Source organism: Phocoena sinus, chromosome 7 (assembly GCF_008692025.1).
Source record: "Phocoena sinus isolate mPhoSin1 chromosome 7, mPhoSin1.pri, whole genome shotgun sequence".
In the NCBI taxonomy this organism is placed as follows: Eukaryota; Metazoa; Chordata; class Mammalia; order Artiodactyla; family Phocoenidae; genus Phocoena; species Phocoena sinus.
The window spans coordinates 112,182,491-112,196,056 of record NC_045769.1 but is presented as its reverse complement, the minus strand read 5'-3'; the positions used below and the strand labels follow the sequence as shown (position 1 = coordinate 112,196,056).

At 41.0% G+C, this 13,566-nt stretch overlaps 1 protein-coding gene across 1 annotated transcript in view; it reads right to left on the bottom strand.

Annotated features, from left to right (window-relative positions):
• FAM168B (family with sequence similarity 168 member B) overlaps positions 1-13,566 on the bottom strand; it is a 37,853-nt gene that overhangs the window by 11,492 nt on the left and 12,795 nt on the right. Inside the window, exon 3 of the mRNA XM_032637414.1 lies at positions 10,240-10,323. Coding sequence (XP_032493305.1) covers positions 10,240-10,323 — 84 coding nt within the window. The remainder of the gene's footprint in view (positions 1-10,239; positions 10,324-13,566) is intronic.

Below are 13,566 nucleotides of genomic sequence, written 5' to 3'. Positions count from 1 at the left end.
AGCTGCACTGAGCAATGACTCCTTTGCCCAAACCAGGTAATTCCCAAGCTCAGCTCGTATCTGTTTTCAGGAGAAAAGACCCTCACAGGTTTCCCTATTTCTGTGTTTTAGAAAAAAAATTTTGTATTGAAGTACACTTGATTTACAATATTGTGTTAGTTTCAGGTAGACAGCAAAGTGATTCCATTATATACACACACACACGGGTTTTTTTCACATTCTTTTCCATTACAGGTTATTCTAAGATATTGAAATAGTTCCCTGTGCTATACAGTAAATTCTTATTACTTCTCTATTTTATGTATCTATTTGTATCTGTTAATTCCATACTCCTAATTTATCCCTCCCCTCTCCCTTTCCCCTTTGGTAGACTGAAGTTTGTTTTCTATGTCTGTGAGTCTGTTTCTGCTTTGTATATACATTTATTTGTATTATTTTTTAGATTCCACATATAACTGACATCATATATTTGTCTTTCTCTGTCTGACTTACTTCACTTAGTATAATATTCTCTAGGTCCATCCACATTGCTTCAAATGGTAATTATTTCATTCTTTTTTATGGCTGAGTAACATTCCAACATACACACATATACCATGCCTTTTTAAACCAATCACCTGTTGATGGGCACTTGGGTTGTTTCCACGTCTTGGCTATCATAAATAGTGCTGCTATGAACACTGGGTATCTTTTCGAATACGAGTTTTTATCTTTTCCGGATATATGATCAGGAGTGGGATTGCTGGATTATATGGTAGCTCTATTTTTAGTTTTTGTTTTATTTACTTATTTGCTTATTTATTTATTGGCCACCTAGCACAGCTTGTGGGATCTTAATTCTCTGACCAGGGATTGAACCCAGGGCCCCGGAAGTGAAAGCGCCGAGTCCTAAACACTGGACTGCCAGGGAATTCCCTATTTTTAGTTTTTTAAGGAACCTCCATACTGTTTTCCATAGTGGCTGCACAAATTTACATTCCCACCAGGTTTCCCTATATTATTTTGAAATTCATTAACTATTATGTAAGTAAAAACAATGTCAAAATTTGAAGACACCAAATTTCAATACCAGTTTTGAGCTGGAAGAGAGTAGAATAAAGAGTCTCAGGATTTGGAAAAGCAACGTTAAAGACAAGAGCAGTTAAATCCCTCTCTCTAGCTGCTCATCTTCTAGTCTTTAAGAGGGACAGAAAAGGAAAGTGATAGTTTCACAGGTATATACACGTTAAAACCCATCAAATTGAAGCTTTAAATACATGTACTCAATTGTACACCAATTATACCACAATAAGGTGGCAAAACATTTTCTTTAATTACAAAGAAAAAGGTAATTATGAAAGCCACTAATTTCTAACCCTGCATTGACACTCCCAGGAGACGGCTCAGTGATAGCTCCTAATTCCCCATAAATGACTGACTACATCAGAGGAGGAAATGAGGCACTGGTGCCTGGACACACTTGTGACCAGTCATGGTGATGGAAGCACTGCACCAGGGCAGAGTGCTGCCAACTGCCAGAGTGCATCACCAACATCACACGCCATGCTTGGGGCCAACAGGGCTTGTCAAAAGGTCCAGCCCTCTTGACAAGGTGTTGACTTCAGGGGAAAACCACAAGGGAAGAGACCACCAAAACAGCAGCACTGACACAGTCCTGGCTGGCAAAAGCAGGAGCAGGTCTCAAAAACAGAAGCTTGTGGATGAAGGCAAAGTAGGTCTGGACAGCTCCCTCCTCCGCGAGCTACCCTCTCCTTCCCACTTCTCGCAACCCTGCAGCAGCGGCATCGTTGAGTTAACTCACAGGGGAACACTGCTAAACGTGGTCCCACTGGCCTGAAGTAAGAGAGCCTCACTGGAGTCACTAAACTCACATCTGACCAAAAGGATATCAGGTTTTTATAAAAATGTCGGAAAATCAAAATATTCACAGAATTAGCATATTTTGAGAACAAGTGCTAGACTTCAAACTTGAAAATCACGTTCAGAATTTCTGGTGCTAGCCAGTTTTCATAGGTTAAAAGGAATCAACAAGTCCCCCCCCTTTCTTCACTGTACAATTAAAAAACATCCATGACATAGATGAAACAACTGGAAATATAAATACTGATTGTAGTATTGATAGTATTAATTATAGTTATTTTTTAGGTGTGATGATATATATTTTTAAATTCATCTTTTAAAGATAATACTGAAAAACCGATGAATGTGATGTCTGAGATGGGCTTCAAAATAATATAGGGGAAAGTGACAGGAGTACAGATGGAAAAGATCAACTGTAAGCTATTAACTGCTAAGTCTAGGGCATGGGCAGGTGGAGCCCGTACTGTGTACTTGTGTATACATGTAACTGCTGAGGCTAGGGTGTGGGTAAGTGGCCATCATCCTGCTGTGTACTTATGTATTTTTGTTATTTCAAATTTTTCATAATAAAAAGTCTTTCAAGGTGTTTTATAAAGGTTAGGTAGATTTATGGATTAAGAGAGACAAGAGACATAACAAACTCAACTTTATAAAAAATTCAACATGTAAATTTTGAATAGATCCTATTTCCAAATCTTTTTAAAAATTTTTGGGACAAATGGGCAAATCTAAATATGAAGTATAAAATGAAATGAGAGAATTACTGCTTCTGAGTATGGCAACAGTATCACAGTCATGCAGAAGAGCATCCTCATTATCTTATGTTGAGGGTCAAACTGAAGCCCACAGGACAAGTGCCAAAAAAGGCTGTAACTCTGAATTGCTTCAAGAAAAAACAAACAACAAAACGTACACACACACTCATCTTTATATGGTAGATAAAGCACATATGGCAAAATGATAACTGATGAATCTCGGTGCTGGATATTATGGACATTCACTCCACTGTTCTCTCAATTTTTCTGTATATTTGAAAATGTTTCGTAGTAAATAAGGTGAAAAAATTATAATGCCTTCTGATGGTGACACACAACTGAGAGAGGAGCTAAGAAAACCTTCCAGGAAACAACAGTCATGCAGGAGCTAAAGGGACAAGGAAGGAAGCGGCAGGGGTCCCCTGCTACTAGGAGAGGAACATAAAAGCTTTCTGAGCCTTTAAAAAGGCCATAAGCTAGGAAGGCATGGCTCTTCAGCAATCTGATCTGAAAGATAACCTGGCAGCTAGGTACTAGCTGGAAAGGCAAATAAAGGTAAAATATGCCAATGTTCAATACATGCAGCCAACCCTCTATAGAAAGTCATGGTTCTACAGGATAAAGTGATTCAAAAAAGAATGAGAAGAGAAAGGAGAACCTGTCTGAGGAAGTGAAAACACACAAGCAATGCATTCATGACCTGAATGAAAAACTGGGAGAAAACAGAGCCTCTAAAAAAGCCATCAATATTCCTAATAAGAAAGTCCATGACAATTTTGTCTCTGTTCAAACTGCAGAAAGAGCCTGGAGCTTGGACTGAAGAGAAGCTGGAAGCTGTCCACCTGAGTAAGCTTCCCAGGACACAGTATGAAAGCAAAGTTAGGAAGATCTAAGCATACAACTCTCCAGAGAGAGGCCCTCTGATTCAGAAGCACTCTTCTGGCCCACCATATCCACTAAAAAAAAGGTAAAGTCCCTTATTTACCACATTCAACGATAGGCCAACCTATGATGTCGAGCTTTTCTTTTAAGGGAGGCTAGAGGCCTACTGCTGCAGAAACCCATCCAGCAAGCCTGCGATCTCTTAATCATCTGAGATATCTTTTTAACACCTGCCTCATATGTACACTTTATTGAAGATAAAGAGATGACTCCAAGAAGCTACCATGTGTATGCATTTGTCAGAATACAATGAATGGTATATTTAAAATGTGAGCATTTCATGTATGTAAATTTCACCTAAAAACAAAACCTAAAAGAACTGTAAACAAATATTAACAATATGCCCACTGAAGTAGATGGGGAAAAGGGTCCTGACATCCACAACTTACTTCAAAACACATGAAAAAACAAGATGGACTGAAGGATGGATGGAGTAAAATATTTAATTTTAGAAGTTGATTTTAGGGACTTCCCTGGTGGTCCAGTGGTAAAGAATCCGCCTTCCAATGCAGGGGACTGGGGTTCGATCCCTGGTTGGAGAACTAAGATCTCACATGCCACGGGGCAACTAAGCCCGCGCGCCACAACTACTGAGCTCGCGCACCTCAATGAGAGCCTGCGTGCCTCAAACTACAGAGCCCACGCACCCTCGAGCCCGCATGCCACAACTAGAGAGAAGCCCGCGTGCCACAACAAAGAGCCCACACACAACTCAGATCCTACGCAGCCAAAAAACTAAAGAAAATAAATTTTTTTTAAAAAGTCGATTTTAAAAAGTTTAATTATAGAATCTTGGCAGTCCATACGTAGATGTTTACTGTGAATTTTTTTCAGCTTCTCTGTATGTTGGAAAAATAGTCACCCACTATTTCTACTAATTATAGCAACAATTTTTAATATATATTATCTTACTGCTTATTCTTGTAACTGTGAGCTATGTCCTGAACTCTTGAGAAAATTGATTTTGATTTTTTGTATGGGCATGAATATTACATCACTTTCTATCCAACACTGAGACAAATCAATTTCAAGGAAAGCAAACATGTCCTCCAGTCAATTAAAAACCAAGTGTGTATAGGCACTTTCCTTTTTGTTTTATATAACACCAGATCCACTGTCTCACACCAGAGAACCTCAACAGGAATCTTACAAACTTAAAATTAAAAAATACATAAATAAATATACATACATCTCATAGTATCCAAACTAGACACTTTGTGAAATAATATTTAGATCTGCCAACCATTCACAATACAAAACCAAACACACGCATTGCTTGGTCTTTCAAAAACACTAACAGCTTTCCAGATGCTCCTTCCCGAAAGACAATGCATAAGGGTGCCACACAGACAACACACTGGCCACAGCCTTCTTCCCCCTCGCTCTCAGCAAACATGCATCACCACAGGCTGACCTCCTCTCTGGGCAGAACTCATGCACAGGGCCACTGCTCTCAGACTGCTGTGAGGGGCCAGAAGCTTTTTACATCGGAACAGATCATTTTTCCCCAAAAGTACCGCATACCACACAAATTACGTATAGTAACTTTCTGAGTATAAGACATTTATTTAGAAAATTTGGAAATTCAGAAACATATAGTATATGTGAGGAGGAACGACCTGCACCAAACACAGCATCATGAAATTTCAGAACCTGGAGACAGAATTACTACAGAGCACCAAAGAGAAGCCCAGCTCAGTCAACCAAGCATCAGAAAGGTACCGACATTCTCAGCAGCAGCAACAACAAAACTGGCAAACAGTTCGGCAATGTCCTCAAAATTCTGAGGGGAAATAACTGCTAGCCTAAAATTCTATATCCAGACAAACTAACAATGAAGTGTGAGTGCAGAATAAAATGTTTTCCGACATGAAAAATCTCAAAACTGTGACTCTCCCATATTCTCCTGGGAGATTACTGAAAAAGATCCTCCACTAAAACCAAAGAGTAAACTACGAAAGTAGACAAGGAATCAAGTGGAAGGGAAGAGGAGAGAACTCCCTGGGGTGATGGAGGAGAACGACCAGTGTAAGGCCCAGAGGACAAGCAGCCCAGGCCAGAGTAGGAGAGAGGGTTTCAAAAAGACACCACCAAGAAAAGAAACCACAAACACCTTACGTGGCCTAAAATGCTGAGAAGAGACCCCACACCTGGGGGGAAGCTGAGGGTTTAATTAACTTTGTGGTTACAGAAATCTAATAAAGGACACTAGGTCCAGGGAAGAAAAAGTAACTGCAGAAGAAAAGAGCCACTCGTTCACAGCAGTGAGCAATGCTCACCGGGTCACAGTAACAGGGGTAGGAAGGAAAATTAGGAATCTAAATTTAAACTATGTGAATGTAAACCTTTAACTTAAGTGAGAGAGAGAAACAGAGGCCATGACCCCACAACCTATTAACACACTAATGCTCTTCTCTCCTGTGTGGCCCGCCTTAAGTGAAACTTAATTTTTAAACAAACCTGGGATCCTTCCTCATGGACATAATTCTGAGCTTAAAAAGAAAGAAAGTGACATATCGTAAAGCATTTCCACTTACTAAGTATCCCTCATAAACAAGTAATAAGACCAGTTAAACACTGAAATAAACCAACAGTTTAATCAAACCATTACTTTACTAGATATATCTACACGTATACATAAATATTTGCATAACTGATTATTCTCATTTTTAAGCTTCTTTCTATTATATTGCCAAACTGTCCTCCAAAAATGTTTCCCCAATTTATCCGCCATCCAGTCATGCATGGCAGCAACCAGAGAAGCCTTTCCATCACTCCTAGCAACGTTTTCATCTTTTAAAAATATGTGCCAATGTAATATCTAAATCACCTCTTACATAGAGCTTACTAAAAAGAACTGAATGTTTTCCTGATGATTTCAGATGATCAATGCAAATATTAGTTACAGATACTCCTGGCTGTAAGCGGGAATAGAACAGAAGCCTGAATGTGCATCCTTGGTGCCTTGGGAGCTTGATTGCGTGCTTGCAGCTAGAATCCTCAATTAACACAGCTGAGGAGATATAATGATTCATTAAACAAAATGCCCAAAATGAAACATCTTTCCCAGGAGTGACACAGTCAGGATTTGAGCCATATCTTGCTAATGCTACAGCCCAAACTCTTTCCAATATACTGTTCTGATTCCAAAAAAAGACAGCCCTCTCTGGCTGCACATGTACTCAGCCTACTAGGCTTGTTCATGAGGATGAAATAAATATCACCTCCATTTCCAGATTCTGAGTGATGGAATCTTTCAGCAAAAGACATGACATCTCACAAGGTTCTCTAAAACCTCCCTACGTCACACTTGTAAGAGCTAAGAAATAAGCAGTGTTAGGGCTGCAAAAGTGTATGTATGCAAAAGCTACATACACAACCCCTATACTATACATCAGCTTTGTCCAAAAATCTGGTGGTGAGAGAACCAGAACATTGAGAAAGCAGCAGAAATGGAGAAAAATTTTGTTTAATTTTTCTATAGTGACAATTTTGGCTTACTCATCACATAAGAAAAAAAGCCCACTGAAAAAGGAAATTTAAAAATTCAAGCTATGAAAATGCTGAGGATCCCAGAAAAAGAAGGGAGCACAGCTGTAGCCTAGACTCAGATCAGGTGGCTGCAAGCACTTGCATGACACCGGCAGGACCTTCCAAGTGCCTTTTATCTTTTTCACTCACAAATTTCACATACATCTTTATTCCCAGCTTCTCCTAAAACTCTGAAGATCTGGCAATGCTGGGCGAGCAGTGTGGCAGCCGACCACTATCCAGCACCCATCAGTGGACACCCCTTTCAACAAGGCAGGCCCTCTTGGCAGCCACCGTTCCCACCAAGACCACTACTCCCACCTGCCCGCCCCAGCTTCTGGATTAGAGGAACAGCTTGAGAGCAGTCTTGGAAAAGAGGCAAGAAAGGGCCCATCTCCCTACAAGAAAGGAAACACGCAAGAGAAGAGGAATGGCACCTGTTCTACAGGTGGGCCAGAGGAGGAAACTATCAGACACCAGCACCATCCTGATAAACACCAAACTTTCCCTTCAGGGGAGCACTTCACACCCTGGGCAAGGAAAACGGCTTCACCAGCCTCAAATAAACCTGAGGCTCTTTTTGTAAAAGAATAAGAAAGTTGGAAGCTTTTAGTACATTTTTACATCAATTTGTACCCCATAGAGAAAATGAGTACAAGTGAGCTACGCTGGAGAATTCTAGAACAGTGACATTTTATGGTGGTCTGCAGCTTGATCACATACAATAAAAAACAACTAAGACTTACGCAAACATAAACTGCAATCCATTCCTACCACCATATAGAAAAATTAATCCAAAATCGGTCATACACCTAAATGTAAAACCTAAAATTATAAAACTTCTAGGAGAAAACCTTTGTGATGCTGGGTTAGGCAAAGATTTCTTAAAAACGATACCAAAACCGTGATTCATAAAAGAACAAGATGATAAAGTGAACTTCATTAAATTTAAAAACTCTTGCTCTTTTAAAGACACTGTGAAGAGCCACAGACTATGAAAATATATTTGCAAATCACATATCTAATAAAGAACTCTCAAACCCAACAAAAAAAAAAAACTTTAAAACTGACAGGCAGAAAAAGATGTACACAAACACTTAACCGAAGACACACAAGTGGCAAACAGGCACATGAAAAGATGTTCAACATTATTAGTCATTAGATAAGTTCAAATTAAAACTACAGTAAGATATCACTACATATTCACTAGGATGGCTGAAATTAAAAAGAATGACTATATCATGTATTAGCAAAGATATAAAGGAACCTGAACTCTCCTCCACCGCTGGTGGGAACATAAAATAGCACAACTCCTTTGGAAGAGTGTGGCAGCTTCTTACAAAGTTAAACATATGCCTGCCTTAAGAGCCAGCCACTCCACTCCTCTGTATTTACTCAAGGGAAATGGAAGGGTATGTCCACATAAAGAATGTACACAAGTATTCACAGCGGTTTCATGTGTGACAGCCTCAGACTGCACACAGTCCCAGTGTTCATCACCCGGTGAATGGGTGAGCAATTTGTGCTATTTCTGTACAATGCAATACTACCCAACAATAGTAAGAAACGAACTACTGACATACACTACAACATGGATGTCAAAAATTATCCTGAAGGAAAGCCAGTCGCCCAGAAAGGGCATTCAATATGATTCACTTATACAAAATTTTAGAAACTACAAACGATCTGTAGTGAGAGAACACAGATGAGTGATTTCCTGGAGCCTAGGTGAGGTCACAAAGGGGCAGGAGAAAACTTTTGGGGATGAGGGATATGTTCACTCTAGACTGAGAAGGTGGCATACATCATATCAAGTACCCTTTAAATATATGCAGTTTACTGAACGTCATTCAGACCTCCAGAGAACTGTTTTAAAAAAGTTAAACAAGATGAGATGTTTCACAAAAGGAGATGGTGGTGCCATGTGGCCCTTAAATAATCTACTGAGTAATAACGTAATACTGCTTGTCCCAGGGAAGGGATGTCCCATAACAGATCCCAAAAGATGGCACAAAGTAGCAGGTTCTCTAGTTCTTGGGGGAGAAAGAGTGTGAATAAAAGCTATGCAAAAACAAAACAAAATCTCTTTTGGAAAGAACAGGTCAATGTGTCAAAGAGCTAGGGATTTAAAGTTGGGACTCTAGGCTTGACTGTGTCTTAGTTGTGGGAAACCTTCATAACTGTGAACATTACTCTGGTGTAAGTGCAGGGAACGTGAAGTCAAGGAGAGAAAGCTTGGGAGCAGGAAGACCAAGCTAAGAAGGTCTTTCTCTGGGTGTGAGCTACAGGGTAAACAAAGGCAGTCAGAGTGGAAATGGAATGCGAGTCATGGACAGAAGGGCCACAGAAGGAAGGAAGAATTTTATGATTATCAAACTGGAAGAACTCAAGAAAAGGACACTGCTGCTGTCTCCTCTCCTGTCAAGTTAACCATGTGAGGCTAGGGGTTCCGAGGGACAAAGAAGCACCCCAGCAGACCCGTGAGGCTGAGCCTTCAGGTCAGAGTGTAGGCCACCATTGCTGCAGCAGAATCACAAAGTCCATCCTGGGTGAATAAAGCCTGGAATGAGCCAACACCAAAATGCAGGCTCAAAGAGGAAAGTCCCATTAAAAAAAACTGTCTTTACAAGGACCAGACCCAATCAAATTCCACTTTCAATTGTACCACTTGATTTCTAAAATCTGAAACTATTCTCATGCACCTTACATAGAAAACAAGACTTTCTTTTAAAGCCATAATCAAGGTGCTCAAGTTCTAGAGAGAAATCAGTTATCTCTAAAAATGTTAGCAACATGGAAATTCTACTTATTAACATGGCAACATGATCTTTAGTTTCTAATAATCAACACTATTTCATAAATACATACATGTTCTGGCACAACTAGTTACCTGTAACAAGCTATGATTGGAATGAAGATCCGTGTTGTGGAAGGACGCCAGAAATGCAATATATTGATACAAAACTTTACGTGCAATAAGAATTAAGCTTTTATTGTACTTATTAAGAAGCCTAATTTTATGAACCAATAAATCATTTCAACCCCAAATCCCAATTCTATAACCACCCTTCTCAAAATCCATCCACTTGACATTCTCCCCCAGCCACATAGACAAAGCACTTTTGCCACCCAGCACATACGGCCTGCATACCTGTTTGGAAGGTAGGATTCGCTCCAGGGTACATGTTGGGGGAATAGGCAGGAGCTGCTGCTGCATAGCCCATGGGGAAACCAGCTGGAGAAAAACAAAGAACAATGTGATTTTAAAACCAGGGCTCCCACAGACCCAGCTGTCCTCAGCTTCTTCACCGCAACCCCCAGACTGACTTCAGGAGCCCAACAGCGCTATGGGTGCTGAGCAGGTGGTCTCTACTTGTCTCTCCTCAGAGCTGTGATGGGTCACAACCATAGACGAGTCTTTTAAACCTAAGAGTATAAATGCTTACAACTTTCTAAATTAAAAAAATTTATTTGACAGAAACTGAATTAGAATGAAGTAAAAAATATATATATCCTCAGCTGAAGTCAGAAAACTCTCAATTCTTCTGGCAGTTTTATTTTCGATTCTAATCGCCTAATTTATTACTTAGCAAGAGTAATAAGAGTGTTGCAAGCTTCACATGCTAAACGGGCTCTAACCAGCACCATACACAAATGGAACTGGGAAAAATCTAATCACACATTCCGTTTGCAAGCAACCTGACCTTTATTAACACAAATGAGGAATCCTTAATAAGACTAAACTACAACCACTAATTGATCACGTGAACACAACAGAACCATCAAGAAAGACGTTAGTGTTTCAGCCAAAGCCAGAGGGGCGGACTTCCCTGGTGGCGCAGTGGTTGAGAGTCCACCTGCCGATGAGGGGAACACGGGTTCTGTGCCCCAGTCTGGGAAGATCCCACATGCCGCGGAGCGGCTGGGCCCGTGAGTCATGGCCGCTGAGCCTGCGCATCCGGAGCCTGTTGCTCCGCAACGGGAGAGACCACAACAGTGAGAGGCCCGCGTACAGCAAAAAAAAAAAAAAAAAAAAAACAGGAGAGGGGCCTCAGTTATTCGCTGCAGGTCCCTCACATCTCTCAGCTCGATCCACTCACCACGCGACAATGGGGCCTTAAAGAGCCTTCTCTACATTCAGGGCACAGAGCCAAGATGACCCAGGTTTGCTAGTCTTTACTACCTACACAAATGGTTGCGAGAAGCTGTAATCCCTCCAGAAAATTCTAACCTGCAGGGTTCCAAATCAACATGGTTGAGAACCACTGTTCCCTCCCACTCCTGTCCATCTTCCCAGTCACAGTACTGTCCTCCTGAAAATGCCCCTTGGCGAGTACCATGGACTGTCTCCTCCAACATCGACTCTACCTCCTTTCTGGCAGGCAGAGGCTGGCAAGCTAAAAACTACACTGCCCAGACTCCCCCTCTTGCAAGAGGTTGGAAGTGATCCCAAATCCCAATCACTTCATAAAAACAAAAACTTAAATACCACTAGCTGTGTAAAAAAGACTTAGCTTTTTACAAGAAATATACTTGCCAATTATTTAGACAAAGGGAAAATACACTTAATATATAAATAACTTTTAAAGTTAAAAAAACAAAAACCCAAAAGAAAACGGAAGACATGGACAGAGAGAACTGCCAACTACCATTTCTAACTTCAGGCTGGCACAAATCCAAAAGCTGAGGACACGCTTTCTTGGCCAGGTTGTGGGGTAAACAACAGTCTCACACCCTTCTGGTAGGAGTGCAAAGCAGTAAAAATCCTACGCAAGAAGGGAAATCGGCAGTACCTTTAAAATTACATCTGCGTTAGAAGATGTGGTATACCTACAACGGAGTATTACTCAGCCATTAAAAAGAATGACCATAATGCCATTTACAGCAGCATGGATGTACCCGGAGATTATCATACTAAGTGAAGTAAATCAGACAAAGAAAGACAAGTATCATGTGGTATCGCTTATACGTGGAATCTAAAAAAATATATATACAAATGAACTTATTTACAAAACAGAAACAGACTCACAGACTTAGAGAAAGAACTTAGGGTTGCCGGGGGGGAAGGGTAGGGGGAAGGGATAGATTGGGAGTTTGTGATTGACATGTACACGCTGCTATATTTAAAATAGATAAGCAACAAGGACCTACTATATAGCACAGGGAACTCTGCTCAATATTCTGCAATAACCTAAATGGGAAAAGAATTTGAGAAAGAAAAGATACATGTATATGTATAAGTGAATCACTTTGCTGTACACCTGAAACACAACATTGTTAATCAACTATACTCCGATATAAAATAAAAATTTTTAAAAAGAATAACAGGAAAAAAAAATCACATCTGCATTTACTCTCTCCACTGGCAATCCCACCTCAAGGAATCCACCCTGAAGATAATTTTCACAAACACTATCAACTGCAGTATTACTGGAATAGCAAAAGACTTCAAACAACATACCCATGCAAAGACCTGGTTGAATAAAACTATGGAAACCCCCACAAGATGAAGGGTTACGCAGCAGTACTATGTATTATAAAATACAAATAAGGGGCTTCCCTGGTGGCGCAGTGGTTGAGAGTCCGCCTGCCGATGCAGGGGACACGGGTTCGTGCCCCGGTCTGGGAGGATCCCACATGCCGCGGAGCGGCTGGGCCCGTGAGCCATGGCCGCTGAGCCTGCGCGTCCGGAGCCTGTCCTCCGCAACGGGAGAGGCCACAACAGTGAGAGGCCCGCGTAACGCATAAAAAAAAAAAAAAAAAAAAAAAAAAATACAAATAAGAACAAGGCAAACCTTTGTGAACCGACAGGGAACAATCAAGAAGCTGACAAAGCCAAGTGACCACCACCACCTGCATCTCGATTCCAGAAAACAACCTGCCATTCGGCTGGGGGGAGGAGGATGTGGGAGGAGAGCCTTCAGCAGCAGGGCTTTGCAGGGCCACTTCTGCCTGCCGAGGCCTCCTCTAACTGCCAGTGCCGCCCCAGGGCTCCCCAATGAGCCCGCTGACACTGCACGCCCGGATCAGGCTCCCACACCCAGTACTGCTTCCACCCCACCAGATCCTTTCAAGCGTTACCCACCCCTACAACGTCTGAACTCCTAACTCCATCTCAGGGTCCGACACCCTCGTGCAACAAAGGCGAAATTAGAATACATGGACATAGTTGGCCTGGGAGCATGATATGTCTGTGTCCCCTCCAAAATTTACATGTCGAAACCCTAATCCCCAATGTGATGATATGTGGAGATACTTAATCGTGGTAATCATTTCACTACATGTACATACATTAAATCATCACATACACCTTAAAAAAAACCCATGTTGTACAACCTAAATATATACGGTTTTTATTTATCAATCATACCTCAGTAAAGCTGGGGGGAAAAAAAGATCAAGCAATGTGCTGTGTGGTTAACAAAGGAAGATATCAACCTGATTACCTATCATTTTTAATACACTTGTTTATTACATT